Raw genomic sequence first — 27,011 nt, forward strand, 5'->3', positions numbered from 1 at the left:
GGAAATCAAAATTCATGATAGAGCATTAAGCAGCACAAAACTTCGAAAACCACACTATAGATTCTGCGATATGATTCTAACTCATAAGTGTCTCAAACTAGACTATACCATAGATTACTACTTATACCACTTTCGTGGTCTATACCACTATACCGCTTTTGTTTACTAACAGTTACTTGTTAGTCTATGACTATACTATCAAGATGGAAAACTACATATAATTATGCCCTATGATTCTATCTCACATTATGGTCGTCCCACCTCAAAGCGACCATATCTTCTTTGCAGGTCTTTTTTCTATAAATTCAATTCCACTCATTACTTTTTCCATCTCCTTATATTTTCTAGGATGCTTTTGTTGTAACGGAGAGAAACGGTTCGAGAAAATTGGATTTTAATTCAATTTGCCGGCGTCCTTTTGTAGTTGAGTTTTGCAGTCAGTGGAAAAGTCCATGACCGGCATTCTTCTCCGGTCGGCTGCTACTTCGCAGCCTGCTTAATTAGTATTATGGACGGAAAACTCCTCACAATACGCGAGCACACACGCACCGGCTCGCGCATGCACGCAGACAATGAGCGTGCGTGCAGCGAGCAAGTTCTTCACGTCTATTACAATACGGCCCGTGGCGATGACTTTTTACGTTATTTATTTTCATTTTTGAAACGAAAACGCTGCGAAGCGCTACGTGTTACTTGGTATGAAATGTTACTTGAGCGAAAAGTTGAAGTTAATTGAAATTTCTCTCACCTTGATCTCAATGGTATAAATTCCACCTGACAGCAACAGAGATGTTCCATGTAACCATGAGAAGAAATCTGAGATAACTGTTGTTCTGAGCAGCCATTTAAATGTATTTTTGAGTATGTTTCAACTTTGGTACAATTAAACTCCCATAAATGAGAAATATTGAATAGCGGTCGCAGTGGCTGAGTAACTAAAGTTCCATTTGGTCTTGAATGTCACATACATTTTTCGTGTAAGACAAGAACAATATTATGTTGACTCCATATAATTAGAATTATAACTACGAGAAAATTCATCCGTGACTCATAGAAATTCCATTCTGTTCACATCAAAGCAATGGATTATTCAGTAATTTATAAATGAATCACAAAAATACAAAATTTGATGTCTGTAGAAAGAAACTACAATAAAAAAGCACATATAATTAATGTTGTAAAATGGTGTGGACAGTTTTGCAGTCAGTGGAAAAGTCCATGACCGGCATTCTTCTCCGGTCGGCTGCTACTTCACAGCCTGCTTAATTAGTATTATGGACGGAAAACTCCTCACAATACGCGAGCACACACGCACCGGCTCGCGCATGCACGCAGACAATGAGCGTGCGTGCAGCGAGCAAGTTGTTCACGTCTATTACAATACGGCCCGTGGCGATGACTTTTTACGTTATTTATTTTCATTTTTGAAACGAAAACGCTGCGAAGCGCTACGTGTTACTTGGTATGAAATGTTACTTGAGCGAAAAGTTGAAGTTAATTGAAATTTCTCCCACCTTGATCTCAATGGTATAAATTCCACCTGACAGCAACAGAGATGTTCCATGTAACCATGAGAAGAAATCTGAGATAACTGTTGTTCTGAGCAGCCATTTAAATGTATTTTTGAGTATGTTTCAACTTTGGTACAATTAAACTCCCATAAATGAGAAATATTGAATAGCGGTCGCAGTGGCTGAGTAACTAAAGTTCCATTTGGTCTTGAATGTCACATACATTTTTCGTGTAAGACAAGAACAATATTATGTTGACTCCATATAATTAGAATTATAACTACGAGAAAATTCATCCGTGACTCATAGAAATTCCATTCTGTTCACATCAAAGCAATGGATTATTCAGTGATTTATTAATGAACCACAAAAATACAAAATTTGATGTCTGTAGAAAGAAACTACAATAAAAAAGCACATATAATTAATGTTGTAAAATGGTGTGGACAGGTTGGGAGCAGTGGTCAGAGTGGGCTGCATGCAGCGCTTCCTGTGGAGACGGATCACAGATTCGCAGCCGATATTGCCTGCTGCAGGACGGGTGTCGAGGATTCAACCGCGAGAAGAGACGTTGCAACACCTTTCCATGTGAAGGTAAGCTACTGTCGTATCATTGAAGAATATCTGGATTTCAAAGTCAGATATCAGATATTATCACACTACACTATGATTTATTGTGATGTTTCCAATTTGTAATTGATAGTTATAGAGGCCTGATCATTTTGACTGTCAATTTTCGTTGCAAGAAAATAAACATCAATGGATTATCAAAAAATCATGACAGTGCTGGAAAAATTGAAGGGATGTGGTCTAATATACAGGGTGTTCTGAAAAAGGTGCCCATAAGTCAGGGCTTGATTCATCACATCAAAAGAAGAAAACGATATTCTAATTAACATAGGTCCGAAAATGCTTCGTTACCAAGTTATACAGAGTGAAAGATTTCGTCTGAATTCCAGTTCCCCTGCTGAAACGAAGCCCTACGGGTATTTGTTGACTGTTAATTAAGATGTACAATTTAGCGTACTTTCTGTAAAATGAACTGGAAAATTGAATGAAACCGTTTCCAGACCTGTAGCTACACTATCTTTTAAGATATGTGACGAAATACACAAAACTTTGTCCCGAAAAACAAGTTCCTTAAAGGTTTGAAGCAGATTTACTACCGTATGTTATGTAAAATAAAAACGAAATATTTTTTCACAGAGCTTGTATAAAATTCAATTTTGAAGAGAAAGATGTAAAATAAGTCCATAATAGACAAACGAACCTTAGAAAAATAATCCCTAATCACATACAAAACGCATGAAAATATATACAAAATCTGTTAATTGAAAGGTCTCTACAAATGTATTATATCTATTTGAGGATTCTTTTTTTAAAGGTTGCGTTTGTCTATTACAGACACATTTTATATCTTTATCTTCAAAATTGAATTTTCTACGAGTTCTGTGAAAATATATTTTGTGTTTATTGTACATTTAACATAGTAAATCGTCTTCAAACCTTAAAGGAACTTATTTTTTCGGGACATATCTTAAAAATTACTGTAGCTACAGGTCTGGAAACGGTTTTATTCAATTTTTCAGTTCATTTTTACATGAAGTACGCAAAATTATAAACTATATCGCCTTATTTTGAAGGACAAAATTCTTTGAAGTGATATTAGAAAAAAGCTTATGTTACCAAAAACGTTTGTTGATGTTCTAACCAATTGAAGATTGATTTTTTCAGTTTGTGAAAAAACTCACCCATGATAGTCTTTCCAATGTTATTAATATTCATGATAGTATTTATTTATTCAATTTTATTCATTCACGATAATAGACTTAGCAACACCTTTCGAGGTGGATGTAGGATAGAATATATTGGAAAGAGAGGAGTGATTGTTCCACACAGAAGATCAATGAGCAATGCGTTGAAATCGATATCATTATCATGGAAAAATATATGTGAATATGATTATAAGGATTTTTCCATCTCGTTATGCATTCAATCAAGCTCTTTTATCATGTAGATTGAGCTATTAAGTAGATTAAGTTTCTTTTTTGAAACTCTCAATGGTATAAATTCCACCTGACAGCAACAGAGATGTTCCATGTAACCATGAGAAGAAATCTGAGATAACTGTTGTTCTGAGCAGCCATTTAAATGTATTTTTGAGTATGTTTCAACTTTGGTACAATTAAACTCCCATAAATGAGAAATATTGAATAGCGGTCGCAGTGGCTGAGTAACTAAAGTTCCATTTGGTCTTGAATGTCACATACATTTTTCGTGTAAGACAAGAACAATATTATGTTGACTCCATATAATTAGAATTATAACTACGAGAAAATTCATCCGTGACTCATAGAAATTCCATTCTGTTCACATCAAAGCAATGGATTATTCAGTGATTTATTAATGAACCACAAAAATACAAAATTTGATGTCTGTAGAAAGAAACTACAATAAAAAAGCACATATAATTAATGTTGTAAAATGGTGTGGACAGGTTGGGAGCAGTGGTCAGAGTGGGCTGCATGCAGCGCTTCCTGTGGAGACGGATCACAGATTCGCAGCCGATATTGCCTGCTGCAGGACGGGTGTCGAGGATTCAACCGCGAGAAGAGACGTTGCAACACCTTTCCATGTGAAGGTAAGCTACTGTCGTATCATTGAAGAATATCTGGATTTCAAAATCAAAGTGTATCACACTACACTATGATTTATTGTGATGTTTCAAATTCCTAATTGATAGTTATAGAGGCCTGATCATTTTGACTGTAAATTTTCATTGATAGAAAATAAACATCAAAGGATTATCAAAAAATCATGACAGTGATGGAAAAATTGAAGGGATGTGATATACAGGGTGTTCTGAAAAAAGTGCCCATAAGTCAGGGCTTGATTCCTCACATCAAAAGAAGAAACGATATTCTAATTAACATCGGTCCGAAAATGCTTCGTTACCAAGTTATACAGAGTGAAAGATTTCGTCTGAATTCCAGTTCCCCTGCTGAAACGAAGCTCTACGGGTATTTGTTGGCTGTTAATTTAGATGTACAATTTAGCGTACTTTATGTAAAATGAAATGAAAGTTTGAATAAAACCGTTTCCAGACCTGTAGCTACACTATCTTTTAAGATATGTGACGAAATACGTTAAACTTTGTCCCGAAAAACAAGTTCCTTTAAGGTTTGAAGCAGATTTACTATGTTATGTAAAATAAAAACAAAATATTTTTCAACAGAACTTGTATAAAATTCGATTTTGAAGAGAAAGATGTAAAATACGTCCATAATAGACAAACAATCCTTAAAAAAATTATCCTTAATTACATACAAAACGCATGAAGATATATATAAAATCTGTTAATTGAAAGCTCTCTACAAATGTATCATATCTAATTGAGGATTATTTTTTAAAGGTTGCGTTTGTCTATTAAAGACTCATTTTATATCTTCATCTTCAAAATTGAATTCTCTACGGGTTCTGTGAAAATTATGTTGTGTTTATTGTACATTTAACAAAGTAAATCGTTTTCAAACCTTAAAGGAACTTGTTTTTTCGGGACATATCTTAAAATTACTGTAGCTACAGGTCTGAAAATGGTTTTATTCAATTTTTCAGTTCATTTTTACATGAAGTACGCAAAATTATAGACTATATCGCCTTATTTTGAAGGACGAAATTCTTTGAAGTGATATTAGAAAAAAGCTTTTATCTTATATTACCAAAAACGTCTGTTGATGATCTAACCAATTGAAGATTGATTTTTTCAGTTTGTGAAAAAACTCACCCTTGATAGTCTTCCCAATGCTATCAATATTCATGATAGTATTTATTTATTAATTTTTATTCATTCACGATAATAGACTTAGCAACACCTTTCGAGGTGGATGTAGGATAGAATATATTGGAAAGAGAGGAGTGATTGTTCCACACAGAAGATCAATGAATAATTCGTTGATATCGATATCATTATCATGGAAAAATATATGTGAATATGATTATAAGGATTTTTCCATCTCGTTATGCATTCAATCAAGCTCTTTTATCATGTAGATTGAGCTATTAAGTAGATTAAGTTTCTTTTTTGAAACTTTCATTTGTAAAAATTTGGGAGAAGACAGTTTTGGGCTATGCCTGTTGTCTTCTCTCAATCATATTATATATTACAATTATGAGTTGTGATTGTCAATTGTGATTATTACAATTTATATAAATTATAATATTACAATTAGGACTTTCCCAACCCGTTATGCATGTAACTATTCAATCAAGCACTACAACTTCATCATGAACACTTTTATAGACTACTATGAGCACTATTATATAGAGTTACATTTTATCTATGTATGTGTTTCTTCCTGGAATATTTCAATATTGTACCTCAGCTTAGGAGCTTATTCCAATTTCGATTGAGTTGGTATTCATCATTACCTGCGCAAACAATAGTGATGTGATTTGTAGAATCTCACAGTATTCACACCTCGCACAAGTAGCCAGATGAATACCGTTGATAACGTTCCATTCCACGAACGATCCTCGTTGACAGCCAACGCTAACTGGAACTTATCCAATTAGGAGGCTGGAATATCACATTTGCCAGCTAATCAGGCGGAAGCGAAGACTTAATTAGCTTCACCTTACTCGAATGATGCATGGAATGGGGAGTCAACTTCATTACCTTGGCTCCTCTTCACTCTAAACATATTTTCTTGGAAATTCATTCACCTATTAGCATCATGAGTTCATCATCAACCTGAATTGGCTGAATTATTGTCGAATTGGTTAAAACTTGTTGAAATGACGGCAATAAATAAAAAAGGAGAATGTTGACAATGAAAAATTGATTCCAAGTTATGCCTGAGAACCCGTGGAAGAATAATTGAACTGAGAATAGATTGATGTCAAGAAATGTGAAAATAAGTGGAGGGAGCGAAAATAATTTTTAAGAGTCATAAAAATTGTTGAGAATTACAATTTTTTATGAAAAAAGCAATCAAAATTTGTTCTGGGAATTGCTTCAATAGTCAGTATTAATTATTGACAATCTAATATTCAAGATAGTTTTGTTTTCTCTTTATTGCATTGACAGCGATATTAAACTGCATATTCATTCAACAGAACCATTCCGATCCAATAAATGTCACCTATCATCGATAGGTATATCACCAATAAATGTCACCTATGTATGTTTCATCGTAGCATCCGCTCCAGCGATGGTTTCACGAATAAAATATTAATTTAGAATCCTATAAATTGAACAGGATGGGGCCAATATTTGATTCGCTAATGGTGGATGCTGCGAACATATGCATCCTATATGAGTTGTATTCTCCCATAGAGAGTAGCAGATTATGATTAACTAAATTATTCCAGCAAGAATGGAGCAACTCATATTGGTAATGGAGGTCTAATGGCATTGGTTGACAATGTCCATAAAATTCAACGCTTGTCATTAGAACCTTCAAAACTGAATCTCGAGTGTATTTGCACGGAAAATCCGATCAGTAATGATATATACGTGTAATCACAATGTTGAATTGATTATGTTGTTTTGATTCAATGGATTTCCAATGAGCGGTAAATCGCTGGGTCTTCACCAATATTCATAATCGCCTAAACATTGAAACACCTGGCAGAGTATGGAAATGTGTTTGGTCAACTATATTCGGGTTTTGTGAAAATGTCCATAAAATTCCAACTGATGGTGAATTTTTCATGATTACAACCTACATTAGTCAGATTTTTGATCCATCATCCCTCTCTTGAATACTTAGAATGGAATACGTAGATTAAAACTTCTTGCTGATTTTGATTCATAAAGCATGTTGAAATAAACGAATTCATTCAGTTTACATTCTAGGCGATTTCCAAATTTTACTACAGTACTACTTTCACTTGAATTGATTAACAGTAAGGAACTCCAAAGAAATAAAGGTTCTTCAATTTATAATTCAAGATCTCCCATCTCCAATTCAAAACGATGGTGTGGGAGTGGAAGCATCATCCCAAATCAATGCAGTGATAGAATTTCTTTTGAAATCGAATCCTAGAGAATCGAAATCTATTTTTCATGAAAACTAGAGCTTGTTCAAACTCTAGAGACAATTGTCTTCATTCTGATTATAACAAATTTATTTCATTGTAATTAAAACTAAAAATAATAATGCTAAGTAACCTTGCTGGCTCAGGTTTGGACCGAAGTTTGGAGTTTTCAGACCGATGGATGACTTGTTAGATGAGAAAAATGATAAATAATAATGGCATTTATCTAATCATTCCATAAAAACAGTCTATAATGCACATCATTGTAGGCATTTTCACTCCATGGCAGAGTGCTATCTGGTGGTGCTGATTGGAAATAGCAAATAAGTATGAAAAATAAGAAGTGATTAACAGTTATGCTTTATTGAGCTTTATGATTTATTGAGCTTTATGCTTTATTAAGAGCATTCTCCTGATCTCAGCGAGGTCAGGGCATCTAGCAATAAAGTGAGATACAACCTCCTCCTCCTTCTTGTTTCAGAGAAAGCAAATCCTTACTTCCTTAGTTCCTAAAAAACTACTCAGCAGGACTGACTGGAATTATAAATATGTGATAATTATTATGTGATTGACTTGCAGGCAGTGTGTCACCTTTGGACGTGGACGAGAGCAAGTTCTACCAGCCGTCGCGGGCGCAGTGGAGCCGCGTGCCGGGCAGAGAGACCGCTTGGCGACTGCGACCGAACTCCTACCTGTGGCTGCCAGCTGCGCAGCTCCCCTTCCCACCCGCCAACTTCCGGCGACACTTCGCTCTGCTCGTCACGCTGCGTCTCGACCCCAAGGTCAGTCATTTCTTTACAACCTACAAGTTATTATCAATAAGTAAATAAAGCTATCCGACAATTGAACCAACTAGGTTGGGCCACCACGTTCGATCTTCGGCTGCGGCTGGTTAGAAAAACATCCCCACTCATAATCCAAATCAAACCTGACTAGGCAGCTGACCTTGCGTGGTGGGACAAGTCAGTTGAACAGTTCACCAGACTTCCAACTGAATTCGCCCCGCCCACATTCACGTTCCGACGTAGAATTGAGGAACCTTAAGTTGGACAACATATCGGAAGGCCCGCTTAGTGAGAGTGGATAGTTCATAAAAAGAAATTGATAGATGAATGTTTCTTCATTCAGTTAACACAGAGTTAACAATTCAATTCAATAAAATTCCTGCAAATAATATCGACAAAGCAAAGAAACTCAATTAATGAATGAATGTTCATCCATTCAACAATAAGTTAAATAGATTTCGATTCCATAAACTCCCCCAAATAATATTTGTTATCAATATCATGTTCACATCAGTTGAGTGACGTTTGATTTCTTTTTCACAGCAGAGTGGTGGAATGGTTGAAGTCGATGCTGTTGCTTTCAAGCACCTAATTCCGCGAGGTTTAGATCTTTATTCATTAATTGGAAATTGGATTCATAAATTAGAAATAATTTATGACACGAAACGCACTAGGAAATGGAGCTGATAATTCACTTTCATAACTCTTGTAGAAACGTGAATATGCCTCAGAACCGTTGAATACCGGTACCTGGTTTCTTCAAAATTATGGTCCACCCTTGCATAAGTGATTTCACAATCTTCAGAACAAATTTCTCCATTGTGCAAATAAATTACGCTGGATGAAGAATGCTAAAGAAATGAATTTCCAGTTTCCAGAGCAGTCTGACTCAGCTAACTCGATCAAGTTGAACTCTGCCTCAGACATTCAAAAACACTTAGATTTGGAAAGGTCGATGGCGACCATCAAGTTTTCTGAGTAAATGTTTCTGACAAACCTAGATGGTAAATCTATTCACCTCCCACGGTAGCAATTTTCTATATTATTCGCGAAAAAGTCACGCTCCTCATGGAAGTGGAAGTTCTTTCAAAGCGTGAAGGTTGAGAAAAGAAAAGTAACGAGTCGTTATGTACTTTTAAGAATCTTTCATTCACTTTATTCCTCACTTTTTCGTTTTTATACTCACTCAATAGAATAAATTCTTCATTTCCCCTAGAATTTTCCTTGCAACTCCCCAGTCCACTCCACAGATATCTCTGTTTTTCTCAAATTATAGCATTTTTTCCTGCTTTGTCTTAGATTATTTGCCTATAAATACTCTCAGCTCAAGAGTAAGACTCTCATTCTTTCTCATGGTTCTCATTTTGCTCATGCTTAACAATTCGCCTCCTCATTCGTATTATTCTCTCTCCCCTTCACGCTTCAAATCTCTCTCATTCTCCCCTCATATCTCATTCTCACAAATTTCATTCATTCTCACAAAATTCCTCCCAAACATTGTTCTCGTCTTACTCATTTCTCCTGCTTTCTTTCAATTCCTCTTCATAACACTATCGATATCTCTCACGGAGCTTCTACTCCCTCCTCGATTCCTCCTCCATCCTTCGATCCTTCTATGTAGGTTTTCGCATCAACTCTATACATTCTTCTCCTTACTTTCACTTGATCCGTTTCTCTCTTGCCTGTCTACAGTTTCCTTCTTCATAATCCCAGATCTCTGTTTTGGCTGTTGAAGTAAGGCAGTGATTGAAGAATACGAGAAGCCTGCCGTCTCTCGGAGAATCCAATATCTTTTCAATACATATCGGCACTGATGATGGGTGTTGGGGGAGGGGGAAATGAAGCAGATAGGAAATATTTTCGAATCTCTTTGAAGGCGCGCCCCCTGCCCCACGATAAAACAGCTGAGAAGATCGTTGTTGAGCCTGGCTGAGTTTTATTCGAACAGCATTTTATCGAGTTGGGAATACAGACGAAATGAACAAGAATATTTCAAGTTATAAGAGATTCACATCGCGAATTTCTCACGATTTGTTTGGCAGATGAAATGTATTTCCAATCCATAGGATCGATAGGAAACAGACCCAAGCTCTGTTTCAGACTTAGCAGCCACTTACACTTTTCGCATTCAGTACTTTCATTCTGAAATCATTATTGAACTTTCATTAAGTTTGATTGGATAATAATAATCCAACATTATTCACTTACATTTTTAAAATTATATAACTGATTGAGCTTCCTCTATAGGTGGTAGCCAATGAAACTCGATGACCTGATGCTCTAGAAAGAATAAGTTAATTTTTCTATATTATAAAGTTTATCTTGTGAAAAGCATTTCTATTGATGTTATTGGATGAACAATTTTTTGGAGTTTCCTCGATCATCATTACAAAATGGTATTCTCATACGTACAATATGCACAAAGTTAAATGCAGTATTAAATAAGCATCATCATCATCATCGACATGGATTATGCTTTTCAAGCCAGTTCCGGCGTCCATCTATTTCTCGGTCTACCAATACTTCTTCTGCCTATTGGCTTGTGGCTGTAATAATATTATAAGCACATAATTCTCATATTGAAGAGGTGACTATCAATAATAATTGGTATATTCCATCATTGATGCAATAATTATAGAATAGAAAATATGTCTTAAAAACCATCCAGTTTCTTTTTCAATTTCAATATTAATTATTTTTAAAGGTTGCGTTTGTCTATTAAAGACTCATTTTATATCTTCATCTTCAAAATTGAATTCTCTACGGGTTCTGTGAAAATTATGTTGTGTTTATTGTACATTTAACAAAGTAAATCGTTTTCAAACCTTAAAGGAACTTGTTTTTTCGGGACATATCTTAAAATTACTGTAGCTACAGGTCTGAAAATGGTTTTATTCAATTTTTCAGTTCATTTTTACATGAAGTACGCAAATTATAGACTATATCGCCTTATTTTGAAGGACGAAATTCTTTGAAGTGATATTAGAAAAAAGCTTTTATCTTATATTACCAAAAACGTCTGTTGATGATCTAACCAATTGAAGATTGATTTTTTCAGTTTGTGAAAAAAAACTCACCCTTGATAGTCTTCCCAATGCTATCAATATTCATGATAGTATTTATTTATTAATTTTTATTCATTCACGATAATAGACTTAGCAACACCTTTCGAGGTGGATGTAGGATAGAATATATTGGAAAGAGAGGAGTGATTGTTCCACACAGAAGATCAATGAATAATTCGTTGATATCGATATCATTATCATGGAAAAATATATGTGAATATGATTATAAGGATTTTTCCATCTCGTTATGCATTCAATCAAGCTCTTTTATCATGTAGATTGAGCTATTAAGTAGATTAAGTTTCTTTTTTGAAACTTTCATTTGTAAAATTTGGGAGAAGACAGTTTTGGGCTATGCCTGTTGTCTTCTCTCAATCATATTATATATTACAATTATGAGTTGTGATTGTCAATTGTGATTATTACAATTTATATAAATTATAATATTACAATTAGGACTTTCCCAACCCGTTATGCATGTAACTATTCAATCAAGCACTACAACTTCATCATGAACACTTTTATAGACTACTATGAGCACTATTATATAGAGTTACATTTTATCTATGTATGTGTTTCTTCCTGGAATATTTCAATATTGTACCTCAGCTTAGGAGCTTATTCCAATTTCGATTGAGTTGGTATTCATCATTACCTGCGCAAACAATAGTGATGTAATTTGTAGAATCTCACAGTATTCACACCTCGCACAAGTAGCCAGATGAATACCGTTGATAACGTTCCATTCCACGAACGATCCTCGTTGACAGCCAACGCTAACTGGAACTTATCCAATTAGGAGGCTGGAATATCACATTTGCCAGCTAATCAGGCGGAAGCGAAGACTTAATTAGCTTCACCTTACTCGAATGATGCATGGAATGGGGAGTCAACTTCATTACCTTGGCTCCTCTTCACTCTAAACATATTTTCTTGGAAATTCATTCACCTATTAGCATCATGAGTTTATCATCAACCTGAATTGGCTGAATTATTGTCGAATTGGTTAAAACTTGTTGAAATGACGGCAATAAATAAAAAAGGAGAATGTTGACAATGAAAAATTGATTCCAAGTTATGCCTGAGAACCCGTGGAAGAATAATTGAACTGAGAATAGATTGATGTCAAGAAATGTGAAAATAAGTGGAGGGAGCGAAAATAATTTTTAAGAGTCATAAAAATTGTTGAGAATTACATTTTTTTATGAAAAAAGCAATCAAAATTTGTTCTGGGAATTGCTTCAATAGTCAGTATTCATAATTTCTTCTCAATTGTGCACATTCCTTCTTTCTCTTCTCTTCTCCCCATTATTATCATTATTTTCCCTGTGATTTTTCACTAGCTATCCAGCATGTTCAAATGTTTATTTCTCTTTCTATCTCTATTATTCTCTTTCTTCCTCTTTCTATCTGATTACTTTCCACTAATATCCATATTTGATATTCGGTTCTTTCTCACATTAAATGATACTATTCCTCTTCCATTTTATGCAAATATTATTCATTATCAGTTGTATTATGTATCTTTTCTCAATTGATAACTTTCTTCAAAGATCTTTCGTTTCTCTGCCGGCTTTTTCTTCTCTTTTGCAGTTTTTAATGGATCTTCTCGCTCTACCTCCACTCGGACTCGATTCTTCCACTACTGGATACCTACTCGCTCTATCTCAACTTGGACTAGATCTCCCACTATCAACTCTTCCTCAATCTTCATCGTATTCACCATTAGGTGAATTATTCATCACCGTAACTCCACAGATCACAACATCTACATCTTATTGATGTGTTTAGTGAATTTTTTGAACTAGTGTTTTCAAATAGTGAAGGGAGCCGAACTGTCAAGGCATACAGGATGCACTCGAATCAAGAGACTTTTTCATTTAGGTTAAGTTTTATCAGTTTCATCCCCATTTTCCTCGTCATGTGTCGTTCTGAGGTCGGTTCACGATTGGTCTGCTGCTTCCATGATGCCTCCACTGACACGTCAGCTCGCTCGCCCTCAAGTAGGTATGATTATTTCAATAATAGTAATAATGACGCAGGTATGTTTCTAGCAAATAAGCTCCACTCTTCCAAAAAACTTTTCAAGGCTGCCACCTTAACGTCCAATCCCTCAGCTGCCACATTGATGAACTCAGAGCAATCTTCCGTTTTCAGGACTTCAATATAATTGGAATTTCCGAATCATTTTTGAAGCCTAGTATTTCATCAAATTTTGTTGCATTACCTGGATATAACATTTTCCGGAATGATAGATTAAATAAAGCTTGTGGGGGTGTAGCAATTTATGTGAAAGATGGTATCAAAACAAAAGTTTTAATCACATCTAAACAAGAGTATGTTCCAGACCAGAGTTTATGCTACTTGAATTATCTTTATCTAGTACTGATAAATTACTCGTTGGTATCTGTTATCGCCCACCAAAAATAGGTCATTTTACAGATTTCGAAAGTGCCTTGCTTTCTCTTATGCCTTGTTATAGCCGTATACTAGTTATGGGGGATATGAACACCGACTTGAACATGACAAATCGTAACTTTGACTACTTTCAACTGACTACTATTTTCCAATGCCTAAACATGACTATTTTACCTCTCGATCCAACTCATCATACTAATGTATCTGACACACTCATTGACCTTCTCATTGTTAGTGATCCTAACGAGGTTGTTCAAGCAGGCCAAATCCCAGTCCCAGCTATTTCTGGACATGATTTGATCTACTGTGTACTTTCCCATAAGATACCTAAGCCAGAACAGAAAATTATCACTTATAGAGACTTCAAAAACTTTGATGAAGCCGCCTTCCTGACTGATGTGGCTCAGACTCCATGGCATCAAATTGAAGCGTTACCCTCAGTTGATGACATGGTCAAGACTTTCGAGAATTGGACTTTGACTTTGTATGACAAACATGCACCTTATGTGACAAGGAGGATTAATAGAAAACGACGAGTACCGTGGATGACTGAAGACATACTTAAGATGATGGGACGTAGAGACAAAGCACATAGAAAATTTAAAAAGACATTTGACTTGGACAGTTTGATAGAGTATAGGAGCCTTAGAAATAGAGTTAAACAGGAATTACGGAACTCAAAGATTAGGTACTTGAATTCGTTTATGACAAACAATAGACAAGACTCTAAATCACTTTGGCAGGGAATAAAAGAATTCGGGCTTGGCAAACAGAAACCGAATCCACAAATACTTACCATTGAACAATATAAATGACCATTTCGTTTCACACTCTAACCAACGCGACGAAGTTGTCATTGCTAATCATATCGATGATCTTGAAGAGCAGGTTACAAACTTAGATTTACCAATCACTGATCAATTTCATTCCATCCAATCTCAGAAGAAGACACTTTCAGAGCAATTCAACGTATTCATAGTAATGCTACGGGTGTAGACAAAATTCCTATTAAATTTATCAAGAAGATGTTATTTGCTGTTTTACCAACCATTACATACATTTTCAACAAGTCACTTGAAGAAGGCATTTTCCCTGAAAACTGGAAGTTTGCTCTGGTTCGCCCTCTAAATAAAGTTCATCACCCAATAAAGTTGAGGATTTTAGACCAATCAGTATTTTACCTGCATTGTCCAAAGTGCTAGAAAGACTCATTCATGCTCAAGTTGTAAAATTTCTAGACAACAATAGTAAGCTTCATAACTTTCAATCAGGCTTTAGAAAATTCCATTCAACTGAAACAGCTCTGCTTCGTGTCACTGATGATATAAGGTTAGCTATGGACCAAAGAAAATGCACCATCCTCACCCTATTTGATTTTTCTAAAGCATTGATACTGTTGATCATACAGTCCTTCTGAATAAGTTGGCTATTCTTGGTTTCAGTCACAACTCGTTAGTTTGGTTTAAATCCTATCTATTAGGTAGGAAACAATGTGTATCTGTCGGTGACAAAAAGTCTACTTGGAAAAACGTTATGCATGGAGTACCACAAGGTTCAATTTTAGGCCCTCTCCTCTTCACTTTGTATGCTAATGACCTTTCTTCCATTATCAAATTCTCCAGTTTCCATACTTATGCAGACGACCTTCAAATCTATTTAAGCTGTCCCATAACAAAAATTAATGAAACAGTTGGATAATGAATCAGGATATCAATTCGATAGTGGAATGGATAAATAATAATGGCATTTATCTAATCATTCCATAAAAACATTCTATAATGCACATCATTGTAGGCATTTTCACTCCATGGCCGAGTGCTATCTGGTGGTGCTGATTGGAAATAGCAAATAAGTATGAAAAATAAGAAGTGATTAACAGTTATGCTTTATTGAGCTTTATGATTTATTCAGCTTTATGCTTTATTAAGAGCATTCTCCTGATCTCAGCGAGGTCAGGGCATCTAACAATAAAGTGAGATACAACCTCCCCCTCCTTCTTGTTTCAGAGAAAGCAAATCCTTACTTCCTTAGTTCCTAAAAAACTACTCAGCAGGACTGACTGGAATTATAAATATGTGATAATTATTATGTGATTGACTTGCAGGCAGTGTGTCACCTTTGGACGTGGACGAGAGCAAGTTCTACCAGCCGTCGCGGGCGCAGTGGAGCCGCGTGCCGGGCAGAGAGACCGCTTGGCGACTGCGACCGAACTCCTACCTGTGGCTGCCAGCTGCGCAGCTCCCCTTCCCACCCGCCAACTTCCGGCGACACTTCGCTCTGCTCGTCACGCTGCGTCTCGACCCCAAGGTCAGTCATTTCTTTACAACCTACAAGTTATTATCAATAAGTAAATAAAGCTATCCGACAATTGAACCAACTAGGTTGGGCCACCACGTTCGATCTTCGGCTGCGGCTGGTTAGAAAAACATCCCCACTCATAATCCAAATCAAACCTGACTAGGCAGCTGACCTTGCGTGGTGGGACAAGTCAGTTGAACAGTTCACCAGACTTCCAACTGAATTCGCCCCGCCCACATTCACGTTCCGACGTAGAATTGAGGAACCTTAAGTTGGACAACATATCGGAAGGCCCGCTTAGTGAGAGTGGATAGTTCATAAAAAGAAATTGATAGATGAATGTTTCTTCATTCAGTTAACACAGAGTTAACAATTCAATTCAATAAAATTCCTGCAAATAATATCGACAAAGCAAAGAAACTCAATTAATGAATGAATGTTCATCCATTCAACAATAAGTTAAATAGATTTCGATTCCATAAACTCCCCCAAATAATATTTGTTATCAATATCATGTTCACATCAGTTGAGTGATGTTTGATTTCTTTTTCACAGCAGAGTGATAGAATGGTTGAAGTCGATGCTGTTGCTTTCAAGCACCTAATTCCGCGAGGTTTAGATCTTTTATTCATTAATTGGAAATTGGATTCATAAATTAGAAATAATTTATGACACGAAACGCACTAGGAAATGGAGCTGATAATTCACTTTCATAACTCTTGTAGAAACGTGAATATGCCTCAGAACCGTTGAATACCGGTACCTGGTTTCTTCAAAATTATGGTCCACCCTTGCATAAGTGATTTCACAATCTTCAGAACAAATTTCTCCATTGTGCAAATAAATTACGCTGGATGAAGAATTGCTAAAGAAATGAATTTCCAGTTTCCAGAGCAGTCTGACTCAGCTAACTCGATCAAGTTGAACTCTGCCTCAGACATTCAAAAACACTTAGATTTGGAAAGGTCGATGGCGACCATCAAGTTTTCTGAGTAAATGTTTCTGACAAACCTAGATGGTAAATCTATTCACCTCCCACGGTAGCAATTTTCTATATTATTCGCGAAAAAGTCACGCTCCTCATGGAAGTGGAAGTTCTTTCAAAGCGTGAAGGTTGAGAAAAGAAAAGTAACGAGTCGTTATGTACTTTTAAGAATCTTTCATTCACTTTATTCCTCACTTTTTCGTTTTTATACTCACTCAATAGAATAAATTCTTCATTTCCCCTAGAATTTTCCTTGCAACTCCCCAGTCCACTCCACAGATATCTCTGTTTTTCTCAAATTATAGCATTTTTTCCTGCTTTGTCTTAGATTATTTGCCTATAAATACTCTCAGCTCAAGAGTAAGACTCTCATTCTTTCTCATGGTTCTCATTTTGCTCATGCTTAACAATTCGCCTCCTCATTCGTATTATTCTCTCTCCCCTTCACGCTTCAAATCTCTCTCATTCTCCCCTCATATCTCATTCTCACAAATTTCATTCATTCTCACAAAATTCCTCCCAAACATTGTTCTCGTCTTACTCATTTCTCCTGCTTTCTTTCAATTCCTCTTCATAACACTATCGATATCTCTCACGGAGCTTCTACTCCCTCCTCGATTCCTCCTCCATCCTTCGATCCTTCTATGTAGGTTTTCGCATCAACTCTATACATTCTTCTCCTTACTTTCACTTGATCCGTTTCTCTCTTGCCTGTCTACAGTTTCCTTCTTCATAATCCCAGATCTCTGTTTTGGCTGTTGAAGTAAGGCAGTGATTGAAGAATACGAGAAGCCTGCCGTCTCTCGGAGAATCCAATATCTTTTCAATACATATCGGCACTGATGATGGGTGTTGGGGGAGGGGGAAATGAAGCAGATAGGAAATATTTTCGAATCTCTTTGAAGGCGCGCCCCCTGCCCCACGATAAAGAGCTGAGAAGATCGTTGTTGAGCCTGGCTGAGTTTTATTCGAACAGCATTTTATCGAGTTGGGAATACAGACGAAATGAACAAGAATATTTCAAGTTATAAGAGATTCACATCGCGAATTTCTCACGATTTGTTTGGCAGATGAAATGTATTTCCAATCCATAGGATCGATAGGAAACAGACCCAAGCTCTGTTTCAGACTTAGCAGCCACTTACACTTTTCGCATTCAGTACTTTCATTCTGAAATCATTATTGAACTTTCATTAAGTTTGATTGGATAATAATAATCCAACATTATTCACTTACATTTTTAAAATTATATAACTGATTGAGCTTCCTCTATAGGTGGTAGCCAATGAAACTCGATGACCTGATGCTCTAGAAAGAATAAGTTAATTTTTCTATATTATAAAGTTTATCTTGTGAAAAGCATTTCTATTGATGTTATTGGATGAACAATTTTTTGGAGTTTCCTCGATCATCATTACAAAATGGTATTCTCATACGTACAATATGCACAAAGTTAAATGCAGTATTAAATAAGCATCATCATCATCATCGACATGGATTATGCTTTTCAAGCCAGTTCCGGCGTCCATCTATTTCTCGGTCTACCAATACTTCTTCTGCCTATTGGCTTGTGGCTGTAATAATATTATAAGCACATAATTCTCATATTGAAGAGGTGACTATCAATAATAATTGGTATATTCCATCATTGATGCAATAATTATAGAATAGAAAATATGTCTTAAAAACCATCCAGTTTCTTTTTCAATTTCAATATTAATTATTTATGATGGCTCCTGTATGTAGGCGGATAAAGTCGGAGTAGATTGATTATCTGGAAGGTTTCCATCTAGAATACAAACTAGTTAATACTGGTTATTGCACCATAACATTATTATGTTGTAATAACAGTTGGATGGAGTGAGTATACGAGACTTTAGTTTGAGTAAGTTACAGGTGGGCCTCGAGTCCCTGAGTAGCAGTAATCCATCCGAGTCTCTTCTCGCCTCCACTCTCAAGAGCTTCGACGCCTGTTTAACAAGTTGAACGTGTTGTGCGCTGCGCTGCGCCGAGCTGAGAGCAAAGAGAGTGCCAACTTTTCGGTCTCGCTTATTCCGCCATTACTAGCTGTTGTACTCCCATGTATACATAGGGAGCGATCTTTGTGTACTCAGGCCTACTACCTCTTTGTAGCAATTCCTCGTGGTAAAGTTGAAAGGCACAGATTTAATACGCTTACAACGCGCTCTATATATCTTCAACTTTTGGCAAGCAAAGCATGCTATTAAGTTTCATCCACGTCTGGAGATAATAGGCAAGTTGATTCGCACACACAGAATAGAACATCAGTGAATCACTCAATTCTCTTCACGCTCTTCACACTATAAAATGACATGACATAGCATGTTACTACTACCAAAACGGTGTCTCTTCCACTTAAAGCTAAAGACAAGATGAAAATATCTAAGACTTCTCCTTCCTCTTACACCTACAATGATACGTGTCTTCATGATTCTATATCTTCAATCACCTGGTGGGAGTGGCCGTAGTCAAGTGGATTAGATGGTAGCTTTATACTTTAGAGGCCCGGGTTCAGATCTCGGCCTGGTATTTTTCTCAGGCCACTCCCGTGTTTTGGATGGACACGTCCTGCTGCCTAATAACAGTCGTTAGGTCATGTCAGGGCCCGAAATTGATGAGGTGCGACCTGAAAACTCTGACACCAGACTTGAGCCAGCCAGGTCACTCCATATTCTTATTATTACCTGATACTAAATTATTGGTGTCTGGTACCTCTATCAGATTGGTAAAACAGGCCGCGGAATCAAACGGACAGGTAGGTAGAGCAGCCAGCTGAGTGGCTTTTTGCCAGAGACATATACATAGTTTATAATAAAAAGACAATACATTAGATGCATGATGCATGGTATCTCACCTCTATGTCCTCGCTCACTCCGTCACCGGGCATTATTGTTTTTGACTGGGATAGCCATAATTCGGCTGCCCGACTGGCTGCCCCAGTCTAACAAAATGCTGGAGAGAGCGACCGACTATCCATTTTTTTCAGGACGTTCTTTATAGTTTTAAGTGTCATTTATCTTGGAATAGCCTCCAGTTCTATTTTTTCTTGCAAACTATGGTGTTCGTACACTCCAGCTCAAAGTGTACACGTGTCCCGGAGGAAAAATCACATGGTGATAGAGCCGGTGACCTCAAATATTTTCACAATAACTTCAATGAATAAATACATGTCCAAGTCGCATTGTCTACTTTCAAGAAAGACCACGTCAATATAACGTATGTCAACAATGTGTAGGATATCATTTGAAAAACATAATTTTCAAAACGAAAAATGTATAATTCTATTATAACGACGTGAAAACTATTATATTTGTGTATTTTGTTACTTAATTTTGAAATTAGGTATTAAATGCCCCAATATCATCCTATGCATAGTGGATTAATTCTGTTTCGGTGGATTGGACTTAAATGTCAGACTGTGAAAGAGAGAAGCAATTTCCACCAATAACTCAAAAGTATTGAGAAGTAATTCACCAAAGTCCATTTTTCAACAAAATCTATTCTAATGTAATCTATATAATTCGAGTTGACAAGCACCAAATATATATAATGATCCATTAGCCTAATATTTTCGTTGAGATGAATAAAAGCATGACTGTCTTGACAGTGTCACTTTAACGAATTGTCATTCCAAAAAATTGTAATGATGAACCATCTTGAAGAAGGTACGAAAAAAGGAACGTTTCCTACAAACAGTTCTAGCCTATTCAATGGAGAACAGGAATTAAGACAGTAGCCTATAGATCTAGAAAAGGGAAAGCATTCCCCTAAGACGTTAGAGTAAAGAAAAAAGTGGAAAGTCTCCGTAATTGAGATGGATCCTCCTCACTGTACACTCCCTATAAGATATCCCAATTTACTCGGGTAAAACGTCTAGTAATTACACTTTGAGAAAGCGTTGGGCAATCCCAGCTTCTCTCGGAACACTGCGGTTTTTTTAGATTTCTTCGCCACTTCCGTTCGCAAAGAAAGCCCACCATTGGTTGCGTACAGCTTTAATCGAGATCTCTTCTCCAACGCAACTGCTTCGTTCAGAAAGATTATTATCAATTTCTTAGGAACGACTGCCTCAGTAGTCTTTCTGAAGTTGCTCCTTCAACATTTTTAGCTTATTTTCTGCCCTCACTTGTTAATCAAACACTGCCTATCATTGTAAAATGTTATGATAATGTATTGTATTTCCTTTTTAGTAATTACGTCTAGCTGTACTTGAATCTAAATCGAATTTTAACTGTAATCTGTTCAAACTAAAACCTCAATTTCTTGATGATTCTGTCAACTGATGAAATCTGTCAATTCACGTTACTTCCTATATCGGTTACAGGTAATCACCTATCAAACAATTCCAGTTATCAAAATACGATATATTATGATTACGAATTAAATAACTCTTCCGATTATTTGTGAAGAGTCCAACAAATTGGAAATAAAATTATAATCTTGAACAAATATTCCAATATCATTATCATTGATCAATGGTGCATTTGATGTGAACAATGCTCTTGCACTGATATCATTTCCACGAGAGATATTGATATGATTATGTATCCAATGAACTTACATGTTTCATCGAAAATTATTTTCAGCTTTCTCTTCTTCAAACAATGATTGCATTTCACATGATTAATTGCTAATCAGATTAATACACTGCTGTTTTTTATGTATGTTTTTTTATGTAGGAAATTATATTACTCTTGAATAAAGTCCATAATATTGTTGAGAGTCAAACAATATTATTCGAATTGATAAGTGGGTATTTCAATAATTTGCTTTTATTTTTCAATATATCCAATTATACAAAGAAAAAAATACAGTTATAAACGCCAGTTAAACAGAATAACAGTTATACAGTTAAACCCTTGTTTAGTGACCATCAGGGTAAGGTATGTTGAGTGAATTCTACAGAAAATTCATATTTCAAACACGCTTCTTTTTCAATTAATTGGAGTGTCCATTCGACAGTTATCAACGCACTATCCATTAAACTCATCATATTCAGAACTGATATTCAAACTGAGAATTTTCAAAAATAGAACGAGTTCTTCTATATTTCTGACAAACTCCACAAACTAATAATCCTGAATTTCATTCAAAATGCTGACTATTCTTCTCGGATTACAAGAACGGACTATAGTTTTCCTCATAATTCACATACATGAGAACTCACTTGAAAATTATTCAATTGAATTTCTCAGGAATACAATTAATTCCAATGAGGAAATTTGCAAATTGATTTTTCCAACAAGTTTAATGCTACAGATTTGTATCATCCAGTTCATCAGAAACGGATTTAGATATTAACTTTGACTGCTAATTGACTAAAATTATCATGGAAAAAGGTATCAAAAAAATTCGAGACAAATTTGAAATCGATGAGATTTTCAATTATTATTGATTCAATCATTGATCTCTGAATCAAATGAGATAACAGTGATATCGTCACATCAGAAATCTTGTAAAATTGACATTATTGTAGATATTGAGATGATTTCATATATATAGTAGATTTTTGTTTTTCTGTATACCGTATTTATTAACTATTAAGAAATTATAAGTAACTCTCTTTTGTGAAGCATCAGTTTCACAGAATAATCTACTAGCTTTAAAACTCATCCTAAACTGAATTCTCTCCCTCTCTTCTTTTTGAAGGGCAGAATTCTGAAGTAGCTGAAGAGCAGAACACCACTGAATGAGTCTCAGACAGCGGCGTGATTGATGCACTTTCCTTTAACGCTGATAAAGCTTCTTCCAACATTACGCAATGAATTCCAGAATAAATTGCTTGGAAAATCTTCCACTCTCCTTCCGTGTATCTTTCTCTTATTCTGAAGGCTAACGGATTTCGTCCAAGTTTAATCTCTGACAAAAATTGGAATCTCTGATATTTTCACAATAGAATTTTCCAATTACGTGTATCATAACACATAAGAAATGTATGATTATGCCTAACTCATAATATCCTATATCAACAATATTGAAAATTTACAACCCAGATACCTACTGGGAATTAGTTTTATGGTATTGAGCATAGACTGAAATATTTATTTATCAATTCATACACAATATCCTCACATTCAAAGTATCAGTATTTTCCATAGCATTCAAATTTCAATTTTAAAACAACAAAAAGTACTTTAAAAACACATACGATCAGTACGATGCTAAAAGAATTGGAATAGTTCTCGTTGTAAATGGAAACTATTCATAACTGGGAAAAGATATCAATATCAAAATCCAAACAAAATATTAATAAATTCACAGTTTATTATAAATTCATATTAAATTAATTTAACTTTTTGTGTAGTTGAGAAGTTGATATTGTGGTAATTATTCATATTGAATGAAAAAGATTAAGAAATTGTCAAAAAACTACTGATTTATTGATAATAATTAGAAAGACCGGTTTCGGTTATTACACCATTGTCAATCTCTGATAAACTCAGAGTTTAAACTCTGAGTCTATCAGAGTTCGGTGTAATAACCGAAACCGGTCTTTCTAATTATCAATAAATCAGTGGTTTTTTGACAATTTCTCAGTCTTTTTCATTCAATAATTAATTTAATTTTTCACCATATAACCTTAAATATCGGGGCACCCGAGCTTCGCTCGTCATTCTTATTTATTGATAAACAGAACACAATTCTCTAAAATGATCGTGTTTATATTATTTCACAGCTGGCTATATGTCATCTAATAAATTTTGGGGATATTTTGATTTTTCACATACTCACACGCCCACTCACTTACTATCCACAGCTGATTCAGCCAAGGATGAATTATTATCCTTGTCGTTCAGCGAGTTTTTCCAAGGATGAGACCTAGTACAATCTAATTTATATCATTAACCCACTATGTTCCAATTTTCGTGAAAATCGTTAGAGCCGTTTTTGAGATCCGTTAAACATGAATAACCAGATATAAAAATAATATATACAAATATACAGAAATTGCTCGCTTAATATAATAGGATAGATGTCTGATAAATGATGGAATCATCATGAAAGTACCCAAGTTGGGTACTTAGTCACAATGATCCTCCAAAAAAAATGAAATCGAACCAAATTGAATTAGGGACTAGACTACTTTGTTTTGTTACGATACGACTACGATTGAAGTTTTTCCTATTTTTAGGTGCTTTTCCTATGCGAACGCTTCCACAATATGTCTTACGAGAGGTAGCAACTTAAGTCAGTTATCAATTACAATGCAATATCAAATGCATTGAAATTCATTTTGTGAGTTCTCTGCTCATGAGAAAAGTTTTTTTATGCTGAAAAATCAACAAATTTCCTCAAGAATCCAAATAAAAGCCATGACAAAAGTTGCTTGACGGAAAATCGAGTAGAGAAAAGCTTAATGTAGTAGTTCAAAGATAGCGCTGGCAGCAAACATGATACAAACCACTGTGCTAAGCGACAATACTGTATCAGATATACTGTAAGACGTACTGTATCATTCACATGCAACAGAATGCAAATTCTGAAGAAGAAGAAGAAGAAGAAGAAGAAGAAGAAGAAGAAAAAGAAGAAGAAAAGAAGAAGAAGAAGAAGAAAAGAAGAAGAAGAAGAAGAAGAAGAAGAAGAAGAAGAGAAGAGAAGAAGAAGAAGAAGAAGTAATAAGAAAGAAATGAGTAATATCAGAAATTGAATCTCTTATGATATGAGATATATGAGCGTCAGAATACTTCTCGATTCCTAGTTAGGTACTTGGTTACTGTGATAAATTATTCACGCATTCGCATTCACACAACATAGCTGGACCTGCAATAAAGCAGGAGCAGTGAGCCTGCTTCGACCCTGTGAGACCAACATCCGTTGAAGGAGCTTATCTGAGAAAACAGAGTACCTTTCACCTAAACTGCTTTAGTTGCTGCTGGATGATGGTTACACAGCAGGCAGTCCTAAACTTAACCGCCAGCTAAGGGTTATCATTATTTCCTTACACTCTGAGGAAATTCATGCTTGCTAAATATGTGATTCTGCCTGGACAGTAGCTTGTCTAGATATTCAACTAGTTCGGTTGAGATCCTGAGCATTCTCTGGAATTAGCAAACTAAGCATTAATAATAGATGAATAATAACTTCAATTATCTGATAATTGGAGTGAAATTTTTTTTCTGGTTAGGTTTCACCATTTAAAAATCAATTTTGGCGCTAAGAACAATACATAGTACTGATAGAAAGTCAATGCAAAGTATCACTTCATCCTATCACCCTCCCATAATTACAATGAATATGAAACAACTTTCCGCGATTCCTAAAAATGAACAAAAATGGAACAAACAAAAAATAAAAATGTGTAATTCCTTAGTGACGACTCTAGCTGCGCGGTTGCTATAGATTCCATATCGATATAATAGATTAATATCGGGGCACCGAGCTTCGCTCGTTATTTTCATTTATTGATAAACAGAACACAATTCTCTAAAATGATCGTGTTTATATCTTACAGCTTGCTATACGTCAGCTTATGAATTTTGGGGATGCAATATTTTGATTTTCCACAAAATCACTCGATCACTTTTTGGAGCGTATATCTGTGTATCTTTTATCCACAGACGACGAAAGTCTCAGCTGTTTCAGCCAAAGATGAATAATCCTTTTTATGTTGTTCAGCGTGTTTTCCCAAGTATGAGACCTAGTGCAATCGAATTTTTATATCATAAACCTACTATGTTCCAAATCTCGTGAATCGTTGGAGCCGTTTTCGAGATCCGTTGAACATGAATAACCAGATAACCAGATAACCAGATATAAAAATATAAACAGCTACAGCTACGACGATGTAGATGTAACGCGGTGTAATAGATGCAACGCAGCTGTCGCCGCGTGGCTAGAATCATCGCTAAGGAATTGCACCTCCACTATCCTCAATTCGAAATTATTCTATTAGACAGATTCAGATGAGTGATACTAGCTTATATTTTCATAAATCAATTGCTTCAGAGTTTCTGCGTTAGAAAAAATAACCGTTAGAAATTCCACTTTGAGAGGAGATTCGACTCTTATAATTATCATCACAAATATCTTAATTTAGAATATTTTATTTTTATGATAAAAAATAACTCCATCCTCAGGAGGAAATATTGAGGAAATGAAGATATTCTCTCTGTAAATTTATTATGAATAATGTAGAATTCCTCCTTGCTACACGTAGGAAATGTTAACAATTTGACAAAATTCAATATCTCAGATGCGACAAAAAAGTGAAGCGCTGAGTGCAGCAAACTATGAGGAAATATCGACGAACAATGCGTGGAAGGAGTAAATTTCTAGAAAGACAATCTGCAGTCTGTCGACTGTATTCTCTGTACTTGACAGCTTCTAGCGCCTCTGGCATCTCAGACATGGTGTAGGTAGAGAAGAATGACTCCACATTGAACCAGTACAAGAGATAGTCGATAGGTCATGATTGTGTTTGCCATAACAGTTTGAATTCTCTGACAAAACTTGATAGAAGAGCAGCCGTTGGCAGAAATACATTCCCTGACAATCTAACTTCACCTATAACTCAAATTGAAATGGGCTCTGTCAGCCTGTGGCAAGGTTGTTATCTTACGAATGATTTCCTTCTTCGTCGAATCATAAAAATGTATTGAAGAACGTTTGAGTAGAGATATCGTGAGCAAGGGTAGTTGTAAAATAGATTTAAAAATAATTATGGAAAACTTCTATCAAGATATAACTCGATTATTCTAAACTGAAGATTGTAGAGGAAATAATCCATTTGTTCATTCTATCAGGATATTCCTAAATTATCATCCTGATACAAGTTGATTATCAGATCCCGTATGGAATATTTCCTCAAACAGAATATGATTTGAAATGAATATATACTCATATATATTATATTATATTAGTACTAGTATACTAGTATACTAATATGATT

At 35.5% G+C, this 27,011-nt stretch overlaps 2 protein-coding genes across 2 annotated transcripts in view; both read left to right on the forward strand.

The window, feature by feature from the left end:
• The window catches only part of LOC120350815, a 118,030-nt gene extending 114,762 nt beyond the window's left edge, over positions 1 to 3,268 (forward strand). Inside the window, exons 3-4 of the mRNA XM_039425699.1 lie at positions 1,962 to 2,105; positions 3,246 to 3,268. Of these exons, the coding sequence (XP_039281633.1) occupies positions 1,962 to 2,105; positions 3,246 to 3,268 (167 nt within the window). The remainder of the gene's footprint in view (positions 1 to 1,961; positions 2,106 to 3,245) is intronic.
• A 5,622-nt stretch (positions 3,269 to 8,890) lies between these two features.
• The window catches only part of LOC111058896, a 110,732-nt gene continuing 92,611 nt past the window's right edge, over positions 8,891 to 27,011 (forward strand). The window contains exons 1-2 of the mRNA XM_039425700.1: positions 8,891 to 8,936; positions 15,923 to 16,125. Coding sequence (XP_039281634.1) covers positions 8,891 to 8,936; positions 15,923 to 16,125 — 249 coding nt within the window. The remainder of the gene's footprint in view (positions 8,937 to 15,922; positions 16,126 to 27,011) is intronic.

The sequence above is a fragment of the Nilaparvata lugens genome, chromosome 4 (genome assembly GCF_014356525.2).
Source record: "Nilaparvata lugens isolate BPH chromosome 4, ASM1435652v1, whole genome shotgun sequence".
Taxonomy (NCBI): Eukaryota; Metazoa; Arthropoda; class Insecta; order Hemiptera; family Delphacidae; genus Nilaparvata; species Nilaparvata lugens.